Source organism: Leucopleurus acutus (genome assembly GCF_964270905.1).
Source record: "Leucopleurus acutus genome assembly, chromosome: 2".
Lineage (NCBI taxonomy): Eukaryota > Metazoa > Chordata > Mammalia > Artiodactyla > Delphinidae > Leucopleurus > Leucopleurus acutus.
Genome location: NC_139143.1, coordinates 150,208,339 through 150,226,769, shown reverse-complemented (window position 1 = coordinate 150,226,769; position 18,431 = coordinate 150,208,339). Strand labels below are relative to the sequence as shown.

Below are 18,431 nucleotides of genomic sequence, written 5' to 3'. Positions count from 1 at the left end.
ATGTTTTCAGCTTTTTTCAAAGTGCTGAACTCTGGAAGATACTATCTTTTTGGGTTTTGGCAGTTTAAGGAAAGCAGATAAAAACATTTGAAAAGAGAAGATACCATTACCATTGTTGTAAAGCAAAAATAATATTACTATGTTTTCTGTACTTTGACCTTCAAAACATCAAACCAATAGAAAGTACTTGGTTTGGTGGGTTGGAACAGAGAGATCAGAGTTGGGTTTCAAAAACTTATTGAATGCACTTTTGCTAAGTAAAATTTTATTTTATTTTATTTCATTTCATTTCATTTTTTTGCGGTACGCGGGCCTCTCACTGTTGTGGCCTCTCCCATTGCGGAGCACAGGCTCCGGACGCGCAGGCTTAGCGGCCATGGCTCACGGGCCCAACCGCTCCGCGGCATGTGGGATCTTCCCGGACCGGGGCACGAACCCGCGTCCCCCGCATCAGCAGGCAGACTCTCAACCACTGCGCCACCAGGGAAGCCCTGCCAAGTAAAATTTTAATCTTAGTTTCTAGGCTGTCAGTACCAGTAATTTTTTTCCCCTTCTAAAGCTTAATTTATGTCCTCTTCAAATACTTAAAAACTAAAGGACTGTTTGAATTAAGAGAGGCTTCTCTGGACTTTTATGTGTTCCCTAGTTTGTTAATTTGGGGTAATAAATTCAATCATATGTAGATTTCTTTTACCTGTTACCAAAGACAGAAATCCAAAGCTGTCAAAAAGGGGCAGGGGAGGGCTTCCCTGGTGGCGCAGTGGTTGGGGGTCCGCCTGCCGATGCAGGGGACGCGGGTTCGTGCCCTGGGTCCGGGAGGATCCCACAGGACGTGGAGCGGCTGGGCCCGTGAGCCGTGGCCGCTGAGCCTTGCATCCGGAGCCTGTGCTCCGCAGCGGGAGAGGCCACAGCAGTGAGAGGCCCGCGTACCGCAAAAAAAAAAAAAAAAAGGGCGGGGGGCAGGGGAGTGTCAGAGACTGTTTCATACAAAAAAGCCAAGTAAATACCGGGTTTTAGGAAGAAATTCCTATGTGAACTCTGAGAGTATAATCCAGAACTAAATTTCTGAAAATGTTTTACGTTCTCTGACATTTGAAGATATTTGGATGTGCTTCTTACTTGGTAATCTAGTTGACTGTAGTGACCGTGTTGTCACCTTTCTTCTCCTGATGATAACATGCATCTATCAAAAGTAGGATCTGGGGCTTCCCTGGTGGCGCAGTGGTTGAGAGTCCGCCTGCCGATGCAGGGAACACGGGTTCGTGCCCGGGTCCGGGAAGATCCCACATGCCGCGGAGCGGCTGGGCCCATGAGCCATGGCCGCTGAGCCTGTGCATCCGGAGCCTGTGCTCCACAACGGGAGAGGCCACAACAGTGAGAGGGCCTGCGTACCGCAAAAAAAAAAAAAAAAAAAAAAAAGTAGAATCTGTTTCATTTCCCAGAGATAATTGATTTCATCAGATATATTTAATAAGAAATGTCACCAAAAATCTGCTTCTCTGGTTCAGATGGTCTAGTTGTTTCACAGAGTTTTACTATTATATTCAGAGGACAGCTTCTATCTTAACTAAGGTATGATTCTGTCTCCATGAAACCTTCCCTATCTTTCCAGGCATAATTCATCAACACTTTATCTGTACTTCCACTGCCCTTAGCTTAAATTGCTCTGCTATAATGTGTTTATTATTACAGCCTCATGTTGTAGGGTATGATTACTTATTAACCAAGTAGTCTGTTTGCAGTAGATTGTAAGAATCTTGACAGTAGGAACTGTGTTTATTCATCATTTATAATCTGTAGCATGCTGACTCCCATGATGAGTTTGTTTGGGGCCTGTTAAGTTTAAGCAATACTGATTATTCTAGGTGGAATTGTTTTGCAAGAAGTTAGCCATAGAGAGCTGGCGCTCAGGAAAAAGCTTAGGGCTGGGAATTTAAATTTTGTAATTGTACACATAAGTTTTACTGTTTATATTTTCCTCTTCTTGGCTCTTATTTTTCTTGAACCAGTTATACAGAAGGAGAACCTAAAGTTATTTGTTGACCCTTACTGCGGTTCCTTCTTCCTCCAGCTAGAGCCTCAGGTGTCAATGGGTGTACAGCTTTTAGTACAGGAGAGTAAAAGAGAAACACTGTGTACCATTCAACTTATTATCACACAGCAGTCTTACATTCTTTAAATATCCTGCTTTTTTTGTTTTTTGTTTTTTTTTCCCTGTTTTTGTATGTGTGGTAAAATAAACATAACACAAAATTTGCCTTTTTTTCCCCTATGTGCAGAGCTTTTTTTTGGCTTTGTTGGTTCTTCGTTGCTGCACGTGGGCTTTCTCTAGTTGCAGCGAGCAGGGTCTCTTCATTGCGGTGCGCGGGCTTCTCACTACAGTGGCTTCTCTTGTTGCACAGCGCGGGCTCCAGGTGCATGGGCTTCGGTAGTTGTGGCTCGCAGGATCTAGAGCACAGTCTTAGTAGTTGTGGCACACAGGCTTAGTTGCTCTGCAGCTTGTGGGATCTTCCCAGACCAGGAATCGGACCCATGTCCCCTGCATTGGCAGGCGGATTCTTAAACACTGCACCACCAGGGAAGTCCCAGATCTTTTTTTTTTTAGCGATTTTTTAAAATTGAAGTATATATGGGACTTCCCTGGCGGTCCAGTGGTTAGGACTCTGTGCTTCCACTGGTCGGGGAACTAAGATCCCGCAAGCCGCGTGGCATGGCCAAAAAAAAAAATACAAGAAGTGTTCTGCCTACGTTTTCCTCTAAGAGTTTTATAGTATTTGGTCTTATGTTTAGGTCTTAAATCCATTTTGAGTTTATTTTTATATATGCTGTTAGAGAATGTTTTTATTTCATTCTTTTACATGTAACTGTCCAGTTTTCCGTGCTCAAGTTATTGAAGAGACTGTCTTTTCTCCGTTGTACCTTGTCTCCTTTGTCATAGATTAATTGACCATAAATGCGTATCTTTGTTTCTGGGCTTTCTATTCTGTTCTGTTGATCTATGTGTCTGTTTCCATGCCAGTCTCATACTGTTTTATTGCTCTAGCTTTGTAATATAGTCTGAAATCAAGGAGCATGATTCCTCCAGCTCCATTCTTCTTTTTCAAGATCGTTTTGGCTTTTCAGGATCTTTTGTGTTTCCATACAAATTTTAAAATTTTTTGCTCCAATTCCATGAAAACTGCTATTGGTAATTTGATAGAGATTGCATTGAATCTGTAGATTGCCTTGGGTGGTATGGTCATTTTAACAATTATGATTCTTCCAATCCAAGAACATGGTATGTCTTTCTATCTGTTTTTTGTCGTCTTCAGTTTCTTTCATCAGTGTCTTAATAATTTTCGGAGTACAGGTCTTTTGCCTCCCTAGGGAGGTCTCTATTCCTAGGTATTTTATTCTTTTTGATACAAAGGTAAGTGGGATTGTTTCCTTAATTTCTCTTTCTGCTATTTTGATGTTAGTGTATAGAAATGCAGCAGATTTCTGTGCATTAATTTTGTATTCTGCAACTTTACCAAATTCATTGATGAGCTCTAGTAATTTTTTGGTGGCATGTTTAGGATTTTCTATGTATAGTATCATGTCATCTGAAAACAGTGACAGTTTTACTACTTCTTTTCCAATTTGGATTCTTTTTTATTTCTTTTTCTTCTCTGATTGCTGTGGCTAGGACTTCCAAAACTATGCTGAATAAAAATGGTGATAGTGGGCATCCCTGTCTTGTTTCCTGATCTTAGAGGAAATGCTTTCAGCTTTTCTCCATTGAGTATGATGTTAGCTGTGGGTTTGTCATATGTGGCCTTTATTATGTTGTGGTAAGTCCCCTCTATGCCCACATTCTGGAGAGTTTTCATCATAAATGGATGTCGAATTTTATCAGAAGCTTTTTTGGCATCTGTTGAGATGATCATATGCTTTTTTACTCTTCAGTTTGTTAATGTGGTGTATCACACTGATTGATTTGTGAATTCTGAAAAATCCTTTCATCCCTGGGATAAATCCTACTTGATCATGGTGTATGATCCTTTTAATGTATTGTTGGATTCAGGTGCTAGTATTTTGTTGACGATTTTTGCATCTAGGTTCATCATAGTGATATTGGCCTGTAATTTCCTTTTTTTGTGGTGTCTTTGTCTGGTTTTGGTATCAGGGTGATGGTGGCCTCATAGAATGAGTTCAGAAGTTTTCCTTTCTATGCAGTTTTTTGGAATAGTTTCAGAAGGATATGTTTTAACTCTTCTCTAAATGTTTGATAGAATTCACCTGTGAAGCCATCTGGTCCTGGACTTCAGTTTACTGGGAGTTTTTAAATTACTGATTCAATTTCAGTACTGGTAATTGGACTCTTCATATTGTCTATTTTTTCCTGGTTCAGTCTTGGGAGATTGTACCTTTCTAAGAATTTGTCCATTTCTTCTAGGTTGTCCATTTTATTGGCATATAGTTGCTTGTTGCCTCTTATGGCCCTTTGTGTTTCTGTGGTATTGGTTGTAACTTCTCCTTTTTCATTTCTGATTTTATTGATGTGAGCCCTCTTCCTTTTTTTCTTGCTGAGTCTGGTTAAAGGTTTATCAATTTTGTTTACCTTTTCAAAGAACCAGCTTTTAGTTTTATTGATCTTTTTTATTGTTTTCTTAGTCTCTATTTCATTTATTTCTGCTTAGATCTTGATGATTTCTTTCCTTCTGCTGCCTTTGGGTTTTGTTTGTTCTTCTTTCTCTAGTTGCTTTAGGTGTAATGTTAGGTCATTTATTTGAGATTTTTCTTGTTTCCTGAGGTAAGCTTGTATCTCTATGAACTTCCCTCTTAGAACTGCTTTTGCTGCATCCCATAGGTTTTGGATTGTCATGTTTTCGTTTTCACTTGTATCAAGGTATTTTTTGATTTCCTCTTTGCTTTCTTCAGGGATCCATTGATTGTTTAGTAGCATATTGTTTAGCCGCCATGTGTTTGTGTTTTTTGCAGTTTTTTTCCTTGTAGTTGATTTCTAACCTCATACTGTTGTGTTTGGGAAAGATGCTTGATATGATTTCAGTTTTCTTAAATTTACCAAGGCTTGCTTTGTAGCCCAGCATGTGATCTGTCCTGGAGAATGTTCCATGTACACTTGAAAAGAATATGTATTCTGCTGCTTTCAGATGGAATGCTCTATACATATTAAGTCCATCTGGTCTAATGTGTCACTTAAGGCCTGTGTTTCCTTATTGACTTTCTGTCTGGATGGTCTGTCCATTGATGTAAGTGGGGCATTAAAGTCCCCTACTATTATTGTGTTACTGTTGGTTTCTCTTTTATGTCTGTTAACGTTTGCCTTGTGTATTGAGGTGTTCTTATGTTGGGTACATATATATTTACAATTGTTATATCTTCTTGGATTGATCCTTTGATTGTTATGTAGTGTCCTTCTTGTCTCTTGTAACAGTCTTTATTTTAGAGTCTATTTTGTCTGACATAAGTATTGCTACTTCAGCTTTCTTTTGATTTTCATTGGTGTGGAGTACCTCACTTTCAGTCTGTATGGGTCTCTTGATCTGAAGGGAGTCTCTTGTAGGCAGCATATATATGGGTCCTGTTTTTGTATTCATTCAGCCAGTCTGTGTCTTTTGGTTGGAGCATTCAGTCCGTTTACATTTAAGGTAATTATCAATATGTATGTTCCTATTGCCATTTTGTTAATTGTTTTGGATTTGTTTTTGCAGGTATTTTCTTCCCCTTCTTTTGTTCTCTTCTCTTGTGATTTGATGGCTATCTTTAGTGTTATGTTTGGATTCCTTTTTCTTTTTTGTGTGTATATCTTTTATAGATTTTTGTTTTATGGTTACCATGAGCTTTTTGTATAACAGTCTGTATATTCATGCTTGTTTTAAGTTGCTCATCTCTTAATTTCAAATGCATTTTAGATGCCCTGCATTTGTATTCTCCTACCCTCATGATTGTTGTTTTTGGTATTATATTTTATATCTAATTTTTTGTGTATCCCTTAACTGCTTATTGTATATACAGATGATTTTACTACTTTTGTTTTTTGAACTCCCTACTAGCTTTGTGTGTGGATGATATCGTGCTTTATTGTATGTTTGCCTTTACCAGCAAGCTTTTCCATTTTGTAATTCTCTTGTTTCTAGTTGTGACCTTTTCTTCTCTGCCTAGAGAAGTTCCTTCAACATTTGTTTTAAATCTGGTTTTGTGGTGCTGAATTCTTTTAGCTTTTGCTTGTCTGTAAAGCTTTTGATTTCTCCATCACATCTGAACCTCGAGAGCCTTGCTGAGTAGAGTATTCTTGGTTGTAGATTTTTCTCTTTCATTGTTTTGAGTGTATCATCTCTCCCTTCTGGCATGCAGTTTCTCCTGAAAATTCAGCTGATAGCCTTATGGGAGTTCCCTCATATGTTATTTGATGCTATTCTCTTGTTGCTTTTTATATATTTATTTATTTATTTTTGGCTGTGTTGGGTCTTGTTGCTGCCCACGGGCTTTCTCTAGTCACAGTGAGCGGGGGCTACTCTTCGTTGTGGTGCGGGCTTCTCAGTGTGGTGGCTTCTCTTGTGGAACACAGGCTCTAGGCACGCAGGCTTCAGTAGTTGTGGCTCATGGGCTCTAGAGTGCAGCCTCAGTAGTTGTGGCACACGGGCTTAGTTGCTCTGTGGCATGTAGGATCTTCCCAGAACAGGACTCGAACCTGTGTCCCCTGCATTGGCAGGCGGATTCTTAACCACTGCGCCACCAGGGAAGCCCTAATTTTTGTCATTTTGATTATAGTATGTCTTAGTCTGTTCCTCTCTGGTTAATCCTGTATGGGACTGTCTGCTTCCTGGACTCGGGTGACTTTCCTTTCCCAGGTTAGGGAAGTTCTCAGCTATTATCTCTTCAAATATTTTGTCAGGACCTTTCTTTCTCTCTTCTCCTTCTGGGACCCCTATAATCTTACTATTAGTGTACTTGATGTTGTCCCAGAGATCTCTTAAACTGTCTTCATTTCTTCTCATTCTTTTTTCTGTTCAGTGGCAGTTATTTCCACTAGTCTGTCTTCCACCTCACTGATCCATTCTTCTACCTCATTTAGTCTGCTATTGATTTCTTCTAGTGTATTTTTCATTTCAGTTATTGTCTTCTTCGATTCTGTTTGGTGGTTCTTTATATTTTCTAATTCTAAACTTCTCATTTCTCGCTCTGTGCATCCCTTCTCTCCTGAGTTCTTTGATCATTTTTACAACCATTACCCTGAACTCTTTTTTTGGGTAGATTGCTTATCTTCACGTCACTTAGTTCTTCTGGGATTTTACGTTGCTTAGTTCTGGAATTTTACATCAGTTCTTCATTGTCTGAAACATATTCCTCTGATATCTCATTTTATCTAAATTGCTACTTGTGTTTTTATGTATGTAGTAGGTTAATTATGTTTCTCGACCTTGGAGAAGTGGCCCTCTGTAGGAGACGTCATGTGCGTCCCAGCAGTGCACTCTCCTCTCATCACCCAAGGGCCAGAGGCCAGCTGGTCCCAGGGTAGTGTCTGGCCTGTGTTTGCAGACTTGGTCTGCAGGCTGCAGAATTGTAGTGTTCTTGCTTCTGGTGTCTGCCCCCCGGTGGGCGAGGCTGGTCTAGAGACTTATGCAGGTTTCCGGGCGGGAGGGGCCAGTGCCTGCCCACTTGTGCGTGGAGTGGGGTCTTGGCCCTCTGGTGGGCAGGGACATGTCTAGAGGTGGCTTTGGGCTTAGGAAGTCTTTAGGCAGCATGTCTGCTGGTGGATGGGGCTGTGTTCATGCCTGGTTAGTTGTTTGGCCTGAGGCCTCCCGGTCCTGGAGCCTACAGGCTGTTGGGTGGGGCCAGGTCTTGGTGCCAAGATGTCAGCCTCCAGGAGAGCTCATGCAGATGAATGCTCCCTGATATGCCCACTGCTAGTGTCTGTGTCCCCAGGGTGAGGCATAGCTACTCCCCAACCCCTACCCCGCCTACCCAGGAGACTATCTCAGACCAGCAGGTTGGTCTGACCCAGGCGCCTATCAGATTACTGCTTTTGCCCTTAGTCATGATGCACATGAGATTTCGTGTGCACCTTTTAAGAGTGAAGTCTCTGTTCCCCCCAATCCTGTGGAGCTCCTGCAATAAAGCCCCGCTGGCCTTCAAAGCCAAATGGTCTAGGGGCTCTTCAGGGGGCCCAGTGTGGGGCTCAGAACCCTCACTTCTGTAGGAGAACCTCTATAATATAATTACTCTCCAGTCGCCCACCCAGTGGGTATGGGATTTGATTATATCTCAAATGTGTCCCTCCTACATGTCTCGTTGTGGTTCCTTTTTTATGTCTTTAGTTACAGAAGATCTTTTCTGGTGGGTTCCAGTCTTTTTTATCAATGGTTCTGTAGTTAGTTATGATGTTGCTTGTGAGAGGAAATGAGCTTAGAGGTCTTTCTACTCTGCCGTCTTGGCCTCTCTCGGTTCCCAATTTCCTCTTCTTTCTTTTTTTTTTCCTAGAGAATTCTCTTTTTTTTAATATTTATTTATTTGTCTTTTATTTTTGGCTGCATCAGATCTTTGTTGCGGCATGTGGAATCTTCATTGTGGCACGCAGGATCTTTTGTTGTGACACATGGGCTCTTCATTGCGGCTCACGGGCTTCTATCTAGTTGTAGTGTGTGGGTTTTCTCTCTCTAATTGTGGTGTGTGGACTCTATAGTTGTGGCGCATGGGCTCCGGAGCACGTGGGCTCTGTAGTTTGTGGCACACATGCTCCGTAGCTGTGGCATGCGGGCTTAGTTGCCCGCGGCATGTGGAATCTTAGTTCCCCAACCAGGGATCGAACCCATGTCCCCTGTGTTGGAAGGCAGATTCTTTACCACTGGACCACCAGGGAAGTCCCTCCCCGTCTTTCTTCTAGAGATGATTTCACCTGTTATTCTGCTTCCTCTCCATCATCATTTCACTGATACTCTGCAGCATTTGCCAAGACTTTCCTTAAAATTCTATGCTTTGCTTCTTGTCCTTTCTCCTACTTCATTGTATCCTTATTTCCTTTGCTGTCTCCTTTTGTTTTCCATCCCACTAAAACTATTATTTCTTCAAAATTTTGTCACTAGCATTCTTTATTTGCTCCATTAATAGTTCTCAAAATTGGTCTTGGGACCACTTTTTTCAGAACCATATAGGTTGCTTTTAAAAGTTCAGACTCATTGATCCACCAGAGAACTCCAGAATTAGATTCCCATTTTAACCAATTTTAAGTGTACAATTCAGTGGCATTAATTACACTCACAATGTTATGCAACCACCACCATCATCTGTTTCCAAATTTTTCATCATCCCAAATAGAAACTCTGTACCCATTAAGCAATAACTCCCCATTCCCCTTTCCCCCAGCTTCTGATAATCTCTCTTACTTTCTGTCTCTGGATTTGCCTGTTGTAGATATTTCATGTAAGTTGAATCATGTAATAGTTGTCCTTTCATGTCTGGCTTACTTCACTTAGCATATTTTCAAGGTTCATCCATGGTACATGTTTAGCATGGTACATGTTAGATGTTCATTCATCTGGTACATGTTTAGCATGTACCAGAACTTCACTCCTTTTATAGCTGACTAATATTCCATTCTATGGGTAATACCACATTTTATCCATTTGTTTATTGATGAACATCTTTTGTTTTTAAAATAGCTTCCACCCCTCCCCCATAAAAATACATTGTCATCATAGAAAGTTAAGGGTATGCAGAAAATATGAAAAAGATATTAGCATTCAGTCATAACTCCACTACAAAGAAATAACTACTATTAGTCTTATATTTCTTTCCTATCTTTATATGCATATATATTTAGTATATCTGAGACTACAGTTAGATGTACAATTTGGAATCCTTCCTTTTCCAAATAGTATTATATTATAAAAATTGTTTCATGTCATTAAAAAATTCTTCTTAATTGTCAGTCTAAATGTCTACATGTATTCCAATATATGACCATACCATAATTTAACATTCTTTATTTATTATGCATTATAATGCTTTGATAGTAAAGACTCACATGTTGGACTTTTATATACATAAATGTTTATCTTCATCTCCAAGTTCCTTAAGACAGATTCTTGGAAATACAGTTGCTGACTGAAAGATCATGAACATTTTTAGAACTCTTCATCCATATTGCCAAATTGATTTTCAGAAAGGACATGCCATTTTATGCTATCTACAGCACAGCTACAGAGAATCCATCTCATCAGACTCCTGTCACCAGAGCATAAGAGAAAATGATCCCAGCATATCATATAGTCTAATAATGTCTGTTAGCTTTCACTTATATTAGTAATAATAGGTTATGCTTCATACTAGCCTTTAGATATAAACAGGTGCTGAGCTTAAAAGGATTGAATGTGAAAGATACTGACTTATGGGAGTGTGTGCAAAGGCCATAATCTTCAAAATCTGACATCCCTTAGCCTTACACAATCCAGACACTTACGTGTCTTATTCTTAAAATGTCTGTTATTTCACCCCATTAAAATATAGCAGGAAGGCAATAAATGATTAATTTCCTAATAAACATTTAAGTGCCACTACATACAGGAAGGAGTAGCAATAAAACTTGATTTTAAGACAGTTATGAACTGCAGCTAACTGGCCTAGTGGGGACTTTGAAACAAACAAACAAAAATTACATAGCATAAGAATTTAAACCCCCTCTCTGAACTGAGAGGGCAGTTAGTTACTGGCAAGAGCTGTGGAGTCAATCATAACTTTGTAAGCCTCCTTATAGCCATGAAAACTTATTGCTGTGTAGGAATAAAGCAAGCATCAGCTTTACCAGCTAGAAGGCTGCTATAGTTAATATATGTGCCCTACTCAAAGGCCAGCAAGGGCAGGGGTTGTTAAGGTTTTGATAAGTAGCGTAATTGGGCCACCCAGCAGTTGCCCGGAATGACCTAAAATAGCCCTCAATTCTATAGAGCAGTTGGGCTGATTCTGAAAGGGCAGAACAATAGGAAAAGTCAGGCCAAAAATACAGCCCAGGAGGTTCTGGGTGTCTTCATTGGGGGTACTACTGGTGCTATTTCTAAACCTTAATATGACCCTTCATCTAGCATTTGGGGAAGTGAGATCTGACAGCATCCATGATTTTAGAATAAGTTTTATAGGAGGTGTCCATTCAGCAAATTTGAGTGACTATTAGGTCCTGACAATTGGGGGGATACTGTATCTCGTAAGGCAATGAATGGCCTCTGATCTCAAGGAGTTCACCTTCTAGTAAGGTCAAAGATTACAAACTCAATTATACTACAAGATAATTCTATACAATATCAGTTTCCATGAAGTGCAGAAGGTGAATAAACCACCTTAAGTTTTCACAGAAAAAGAAGCATTTGACCCAAGTCTTGGATAAATGGGAACTTACAATGTGGAGAAGCAGAAAAGGGTTCTTCTAAACAGTGAAAACAGCGTATGTAAGTTCACTATGCATGAGAGGACAAAGTATTTTCTGGTAACTACAAGACATGTCGGTATTAATTAGAGCAAAAAATAAGAGCAAGGGCATCTGGAGTTTTGGGCTGGGGTCAAAAAAATGCCTCTTCGGGACTTCTCTGGTGGCACAGTGGTTAAGAATCTGACTGCTAATGCAGGGGATACGGGTTCGAGCCCTGGGCCAGGAAGATACCACATGCCGCGGAGCAGCTAAGCCCGTGCGCCACAACTACTGAGCCTGAGTCTAGCGCCCTTGAGCCACAACTACTGAAACCCACGTGCCTAGAGCCCGTGCTCTGCAACGAAGGGTAGCCCCCGCTCGCCGCAACTAGAGAAAGCTCACGTGGCAATGAAGACCCAACGCAGCCAAAAATAAAAAATTTAAAAAAATTTTTAAATGCCTCTTCCTCCATAACTCAAGTAGCATTCTTTACCTGAGCTACCTGTTAAGTGGAAAAAACACTGACATAAATGGGATGCTTGATCGACTGAAAAAGGGACCTGAGTGCTGTTGTAGTAGCTAGTTCAATAGTCTTTGTTTATTTCTCTGCTCCTTGTTATTATACTGTATATAGATTGTATGATTTACGTAGACCAAACAGCAGTAAAATCACAGGGGGGAAGTGAAGTCTTCATATGAAATGCATACAATTTGCTTTGTGAATTTAACAAATTCCTTATCCCTCCTTTTGCCTCTAAAAGAGTTGGGAAGTGTCTAACTGATCTTGCTCAGCCCAACAATTAATCCTTTGATAGTTCTAATAGCCTGTTTCTAGGAGCCTTATATAACCATGTCATTTGCTCAGTAGAGGGGAAGGAATGTTAGATAGAAATAAAATATTCTGGCCTTTTTAACTTCTAGTATTTCATTCTCTCTATTCTAAAACTAAACTCTCCACCCGATTCTGGACCTTTCTGTTCATGAAGCTACATCTTTTATACAACCCCATTTAAAACGACGATTAATAAGTTTATTTGTATTTCACAGTCTGGGATGGCGTTCATATTGCTTTTCACACTAAACTCAAACAACATATTTTAAACTACAAAGACCTACATCAGGCTGTAAAATATGACTTAACATTTAGCCTTTGGAAAAGAAGGTTGAACAGAAGGAAAATTCATGAATTTATTTATTGTTTTTTGCCCCATGTTAGCCTCTTATTTTGCTGCCGGTAAGGTATATATTATCCATATATCAGCTGTTATTTAGCTTGCATTCTGAGATAAATATTTCTCTGACAAGCTTTTATGGTGCCACAGAATTGAATTTTTGTAGACAAATAAGTGTTTTAAGAATGAGAATGACATCATAGGAAGGAAACTAAACAAAGTTGGGAAATCCAGGTTCAAGTTCTGGGTTTGCACATAACCAGCTATTTGTCCTTGGGTATGTTGCTTAACCAAGAGCTCTTGTCTTTAGTATTTATTTCTTTAACAAGAGATTTGAACTAGAAGACCTCTAAATTCACCAAATATATGGCCTGACTTTTTTGGAACAATATTGATTTCAAATCTCTTGTGACTTCAATGTTTGTAAGTAAAAAATATCTCATATTACAATGTTTGAGGCTCTTTTCACACCTGGAAGTATTATAGAAATCCTTTATTAAATTAAGTGATTTGGTCTTGGTTTGGAAAATATAGTCCTACCATATCTTTATTCTTTTCCCATACTAAAATTATGTGATTCTAGGATAGATCCAAAGCAGCATCCCATTTCATATCTACTATGCCACTGCCTTCTCAAGCCATTCCTCTCCTATATTTTCAGCCATTTTTCCATTTAACTTTTCTACTTAAACAGTAATTATCTTCAGAAGTACATAGTTTATCTTTTTCTAAAGTTAATGTAAATTATTTTTAACTTGTGATGATTTTTGTTCAGCACAGCTAGATTGAATGCTTACTCTGTGTAATATTTGTGGGGTTTAGTTACAATTTTCTAGGGGATTTGCCTTTATTTTCTCTGTGTTCCAGGTCTTGCCTGAAATTTAGAAGCCCCTTTCTTCCCCTTCCTTTCTGGTGCTGTCTATCAGTGGTGGTGATCACCTCTGAGGAAGAAAAGCCCACTTGCACTGACCATGGAGAACACTCAGCATCTCTGCTTGATTGTGACAAGGGCAGTTTTTGGATGGATCATGAAATGCTTCTAAAGTAGCCAAGAGTTAACTTTCGTAACCTTTTTATATAATAAGCATGTTACCACCAAGGTAACTTACCCAGTGAAATCAACTACATAGTGGAATCACATTATTTACACATTTAACTTATATGCAAATACAACTCTACTAAAACACAGAGTGAGAGAGAAAAATAACATTTTACACAGTGCATGCACATTCAGCCTTCCTTTTCAGTGAGTCCTAGGCAATGAATGAAATTAAATCTGAAACAGTCAGTTCATATTGGTGAAAGCTATAGAGAGAATGTGAGGATGGTTTTAAAGGTCTCCTAGTAATTGATAAATGTTCAGATGGCCAGGCGACTGGGTGGGAGAACTTCCTTGTCATTTACAAGGGTTTTTGAAGGTTGTTGAGAAGCTACACTTAAAAATCAGAGAAACTGACAAAATCCTCTACAAAGAAAGACATGAAGAGAACAAGTTGAAACTTTTGTAAATTTACTAAGTATTCAAAGGAGTGAAACACCTGATTGATTAAATTTCTGAGTGTTCTTTATGGGTTTTCAGTGATTATTTTTACCATACACTATTACCCCCTTACAACCTGTCCCATAAGTAAGTTGCTGACTATTGTACAGATACAATAGTATCTATTGATTTAGTTTGCTAGTATAAATTAAGATAATGGGTAATTTCATTATGAAGCCAATTCGTGGCTGATAACTCCATTTTTTAAAAATGTGGGCATGAACTTCTTCCTCGCAGTAGAAATCTTTGAATTTAAAATCTAGATTCTAGGAATTCCCTGGTCCAGTGGTTAGGACTCAGTGCTTTCACTGCCATGTGCCTAGGTTTGATCCCTGGTCGGGGACCTAAGATACCACAAGCCATGTGGCGTGGCCAGTAATAATAATAATAATAATAATTTTAGATTCTATAATAAAATGACTATTTCTTGACCATCCTAGTAATTTATGCCATGTACATTATTTTACTTTGTCACTAGGGTTTTTTTCCACCAAAATCCACGGCTTACATAATTACTACATTGGGATTGCATAACTAACTACCAAGTAAAAATCAGTAATTGGATAAAATGTTCTTTAAAACATTTTTAAAGTTGTACCAAATATGTGAAATACATTTTTTTCTGTGATCACACAGGTGAACATGATTAAAGATGATGGGACAGTTATTCATTTCAACAATCCCAAAGTCCAAGCTTCCCTTTCTGCTAACACCTTTGCGATTACTGGCCATGCTGAAGCCAAACCAATCACAGAAATGCTTCCTGGAATATTAAGTCAGCTTGGTGCTGACAGCTTAACAAGCCTTAGGAAGTTAGCTGAACAGTTCCCTCGGCAAGGTAGGTATTTCAGTTTAGTACCTCTTTCCCTCCTCACCTTACTTAAAGATCCTAATGATTTAAAAGGTGTGTCCATTTTATGCTAGAAGGATTTGCCTGTACATAAATTTTACTTTTTGTAATATTGTATGCTTCATAAATTTTTGAGTTTGTTCCTTTAATAATTATACAGTGTAGCATGTAGAATATTCAGATACATTTTGGTAGTAATATAGAGTGTTGGGAGGTAATTACCTAAAAGGAAAGTGCCAGGATCTGCAGGCCACATTTTATAAACAGTTGATTTGGTATTCACTTCTGACTAATGACAACAAGACGGTAATGTTATCACAGAACTATATTTTCATTGAATATTGTTGATTGTGCTATAGATGCAGCAACTATGCATAAGTTCTGAGTGTCCAAGATAGTTCTGAGTTCAAATGTGTCTTGTCATCCCTAAAAAATCAGAGCCTATTAGTTCAGTGCTAATACTACAAAGCTAGATAGTTTTACACCAAAAGAGATGGAAAAAATTTGAATGTTGATTTTTTATTTGGAGAATATGGAATTTGGAGAATTAATTAACTATAATGTCTTTATTTAAACTCACCTAAATTATTCCACTTTGCATGTAAGTTTTACCTTCACTACCCATTGAAATTGCCAACCGTATTTAGTGTATATCTAATGAAGTTAAACTTTTATTAATTTTAGTATCAGGTAAAAAAATATGGCATTTAGATTAGGCAATATTTAGCTTTTTCTGAACAACTATGTAAGATTTGTTTCCAGAACTATGTAGACAGGAAAAAAGGATAAACATTACAAGTGTTTGGTAAGGGTCTTTGTTCTCAATGGCTAATTTTAAAATAAACTTTTTGTAGTGTTGGATAGCAAAACACCAAAACCAGAAGACATTGATGAGGAGGATGATGATGTTCCAGGTAGGTGACATTTCTTCAGTTTTAAGATTTTTAGCATCCTGTTTATCTCATTTAATTCATTGCATGATCATTTTTCAGTTTTTTGTTAATGGTGAGCTTGTGAATTTAAATGGATTCACAACGATGTACATATGATCTAATGAAACAGGATAAAAGCCCTCCCGTTCAGAACTTAGAAATTGTCACACAAAACTCTGCTGCATTTATTAAATTGGAATCTGCCTTTATTAAATTGGAATCATTGTGATTATAAATTTGCATAGTTATTGTTACAACATTTCTGTAGGAATTATGATTGACATATGAAAATGCTAGTCACCTTAGTTTGCATAGGCAAAAGAAGACTAACATTTCCTTAGAGTTTTTGTTTTAAGCAGATAAATGAAGCATTATTAGTGAAATGCCACCAATTCATTTCTGCCTCTTTTATGTTTTCAGGCTAATTCTAGGAGCAACAATTTTGTTTTTGTTAGGCTAGAAGTTAGTAATTGCATTTTTACCTCTTTGTCTTTTTGTGTATCTTTAACTTATTTACTTTTTTTTTCAGATCTCGTAGAAAATTTTGATGAGGCATCAAAGAATGAAGCTAACTAAAATTTTTTCTGGTTTTTGGAAGCTGGCATGGACTAGATTTAACAAATCAGCTATGTGGTTCCAAAGTTTTACAGACACGGAGAACATCAGCTGTTACTAGTTCAGTAATATAAATATTTTGTATATTAATAATGCTGTTTGTTCAGCATTTTTCGATCATTTGATTTTGCATTTTGCACTTCCTCCCAGGATCTATTCTTTTGGTCAAAATACGAAGTGTTGGTGCAGTTTGAGGGTGTTTTGGGTTTTGATTCTTGGTTTTTTTGTTTTGTTTTTTGTTGGGGTATTTTTAGTGTGTGTATGTGTATGTATGTGTGTGGGTATGTGTGTATACAGTGGACAGCAAATTGGAAAACAGTTTTATTTATCCTCCTCCTTACCCCAGTAGAAATAAAACAAATCTTTACGTTTGTTACTTTTTATTTTTTCTAATGATGCACAGAATTAATGAAGTGAGTATCTTGGATTTCAAATCAGGAGATTTTACCCTTGGAGGTTTGGTTTTAATTTGCTTCGTTAACATATTTCTCATACATTTTTCTGGGTTTAAAATGTCTTGAGATATTTTGTCACCAGCTTCATGCTGGCATAATGGGTAGCATATCTTTGGTGCAGTTGCCTTAGATTCACTTACCTAGTTAGAGCCAGAGGAATTTCTTCTACTAGTTTTTGTCCTAAATGCCTTGTTTTCTCCCCTTTTGGTCTCTAAGTGGCCTGGTTAGCCTTTAGTAATGCTCTTCCTCATCTTCCATCTAGCCTGAGAAGGATGTTCTCCATATAGAGTTAAGTGAGTGCCTAATCCCTCTTTTTGCAAGATTGTTCCCACATCTTGAGGAACAACAGCTCCATCTTCAACTTCTTATTCTTTTGATTTTACAGTTTGGTAGATTTCAAACTGGAATAGCTAGCATGTGCTTGCTAAATAATTTTATGCCAGCCTTATCCTGTATCCTAGCTGTTCTTAATAGCAGGTGCAAAAATGCCTCTTTTTCAGCAAGGTTGAAATTGGGAATGTCCTTTTGAACCAGAAAAAATGGGCCATAGACTCATTCCCCAGCACAAATGGGCATTCTATGAAATGGTACTGGCCCCAGGAGGATTTCTTCAACCACTCCTCTACTCTTGGCCTTGAACCTACCTCTGGATTGGATCTTACTATTGTAGCTGCTCATAGCATCCTCCTGCATGTTTAGAGTAATGCTTTGGGGGAACACTGGTAAAACACAGTATTTATTTTTTCACCTCCTTTCAGAGGACTTGGAGGTAAGTTGCATTCATTCATTGACGCTTCCCTCTTGCTGTCTTATAAAAGCTTGCACTTTGTTATATCAGCATTTGTTATAGCCAATATTTAAGGATAAGATTTAGAAAGTCTGTCATGGCCCATCATCAAACTATGGCTTAACCTTGCAGCATATCAACTTTTGTTTCAAGCTAGATATCTTTATTTGATATCTCTAGTGCAAGACCAACATATCAAGAGATCTATAGACACGAAGACAAAGGTCTTGTATTTTTTTCCATCCAGACACCTCAATTTATTTTATACATTTGTTGATTTTCCCTGTTATGTTTTATATAATATATGGAGTTAACTACAAAATAAAATAACAGTAATAAAATAACAAAAGAGGATAATATTTCCTCTTGTGCTTCTCTTTTTGTTGTCTACAGAATTTACTTCTTTTGTATTTTCCCTCTGCTCCTCACCCCCAATGAATTTCAACCTAGTCTTTTTTTGAAATTATGCTTCATCCGTTGTTAGATCAGTAGCTCTACATGGTCTACATAGTCCAGAATGCTGTTCCTCTGACTGTCCCCAAAGGGCACATTGTGGGGCAGAGAGAGTTAAGGGGACTTCAAGTGGTTAGGGAAACTTAAGAGGTAGTATACGAAATGGGGGGAAGAAGCACTCATGTGGAATTCAGGAGAATTGGATCCTAGTCCAAACTCGGGCATTAACCGTATGACCTTGGGC

General features: G+C 38.4%; 1 protein-coding gene across 1 annotated transcript in view; it reads left to right on the top strand.

Moving 5' to 3' along the window:
• The window catches only part of BTF3L4 (basic transcription factor 3 like 4), a 28,908-nt gene extending 10,477 nt beyond the window's left edge, over positions 1 to 18,431 (top strand). The window contains exons 4-6 of the mRNA XM_082833555.1: positions 14,732 to 14,933; positions 15,800 to 15,859; positions 16,407 to 18,431. Coding sequence (XP_082689681.1) covers positions 14,732 to 14,933; positions 15,800 to 15,859; positions 16,407 to 16,453 — 309 coding nt within the window. The 3' untranslated portion in view covers positions 16,454 to 18,431. The remainder of the gene's footprint in view (positions 1 to 14,731; positions 14,934 to 15,799; positions 15,860 to 16,406) is intronic.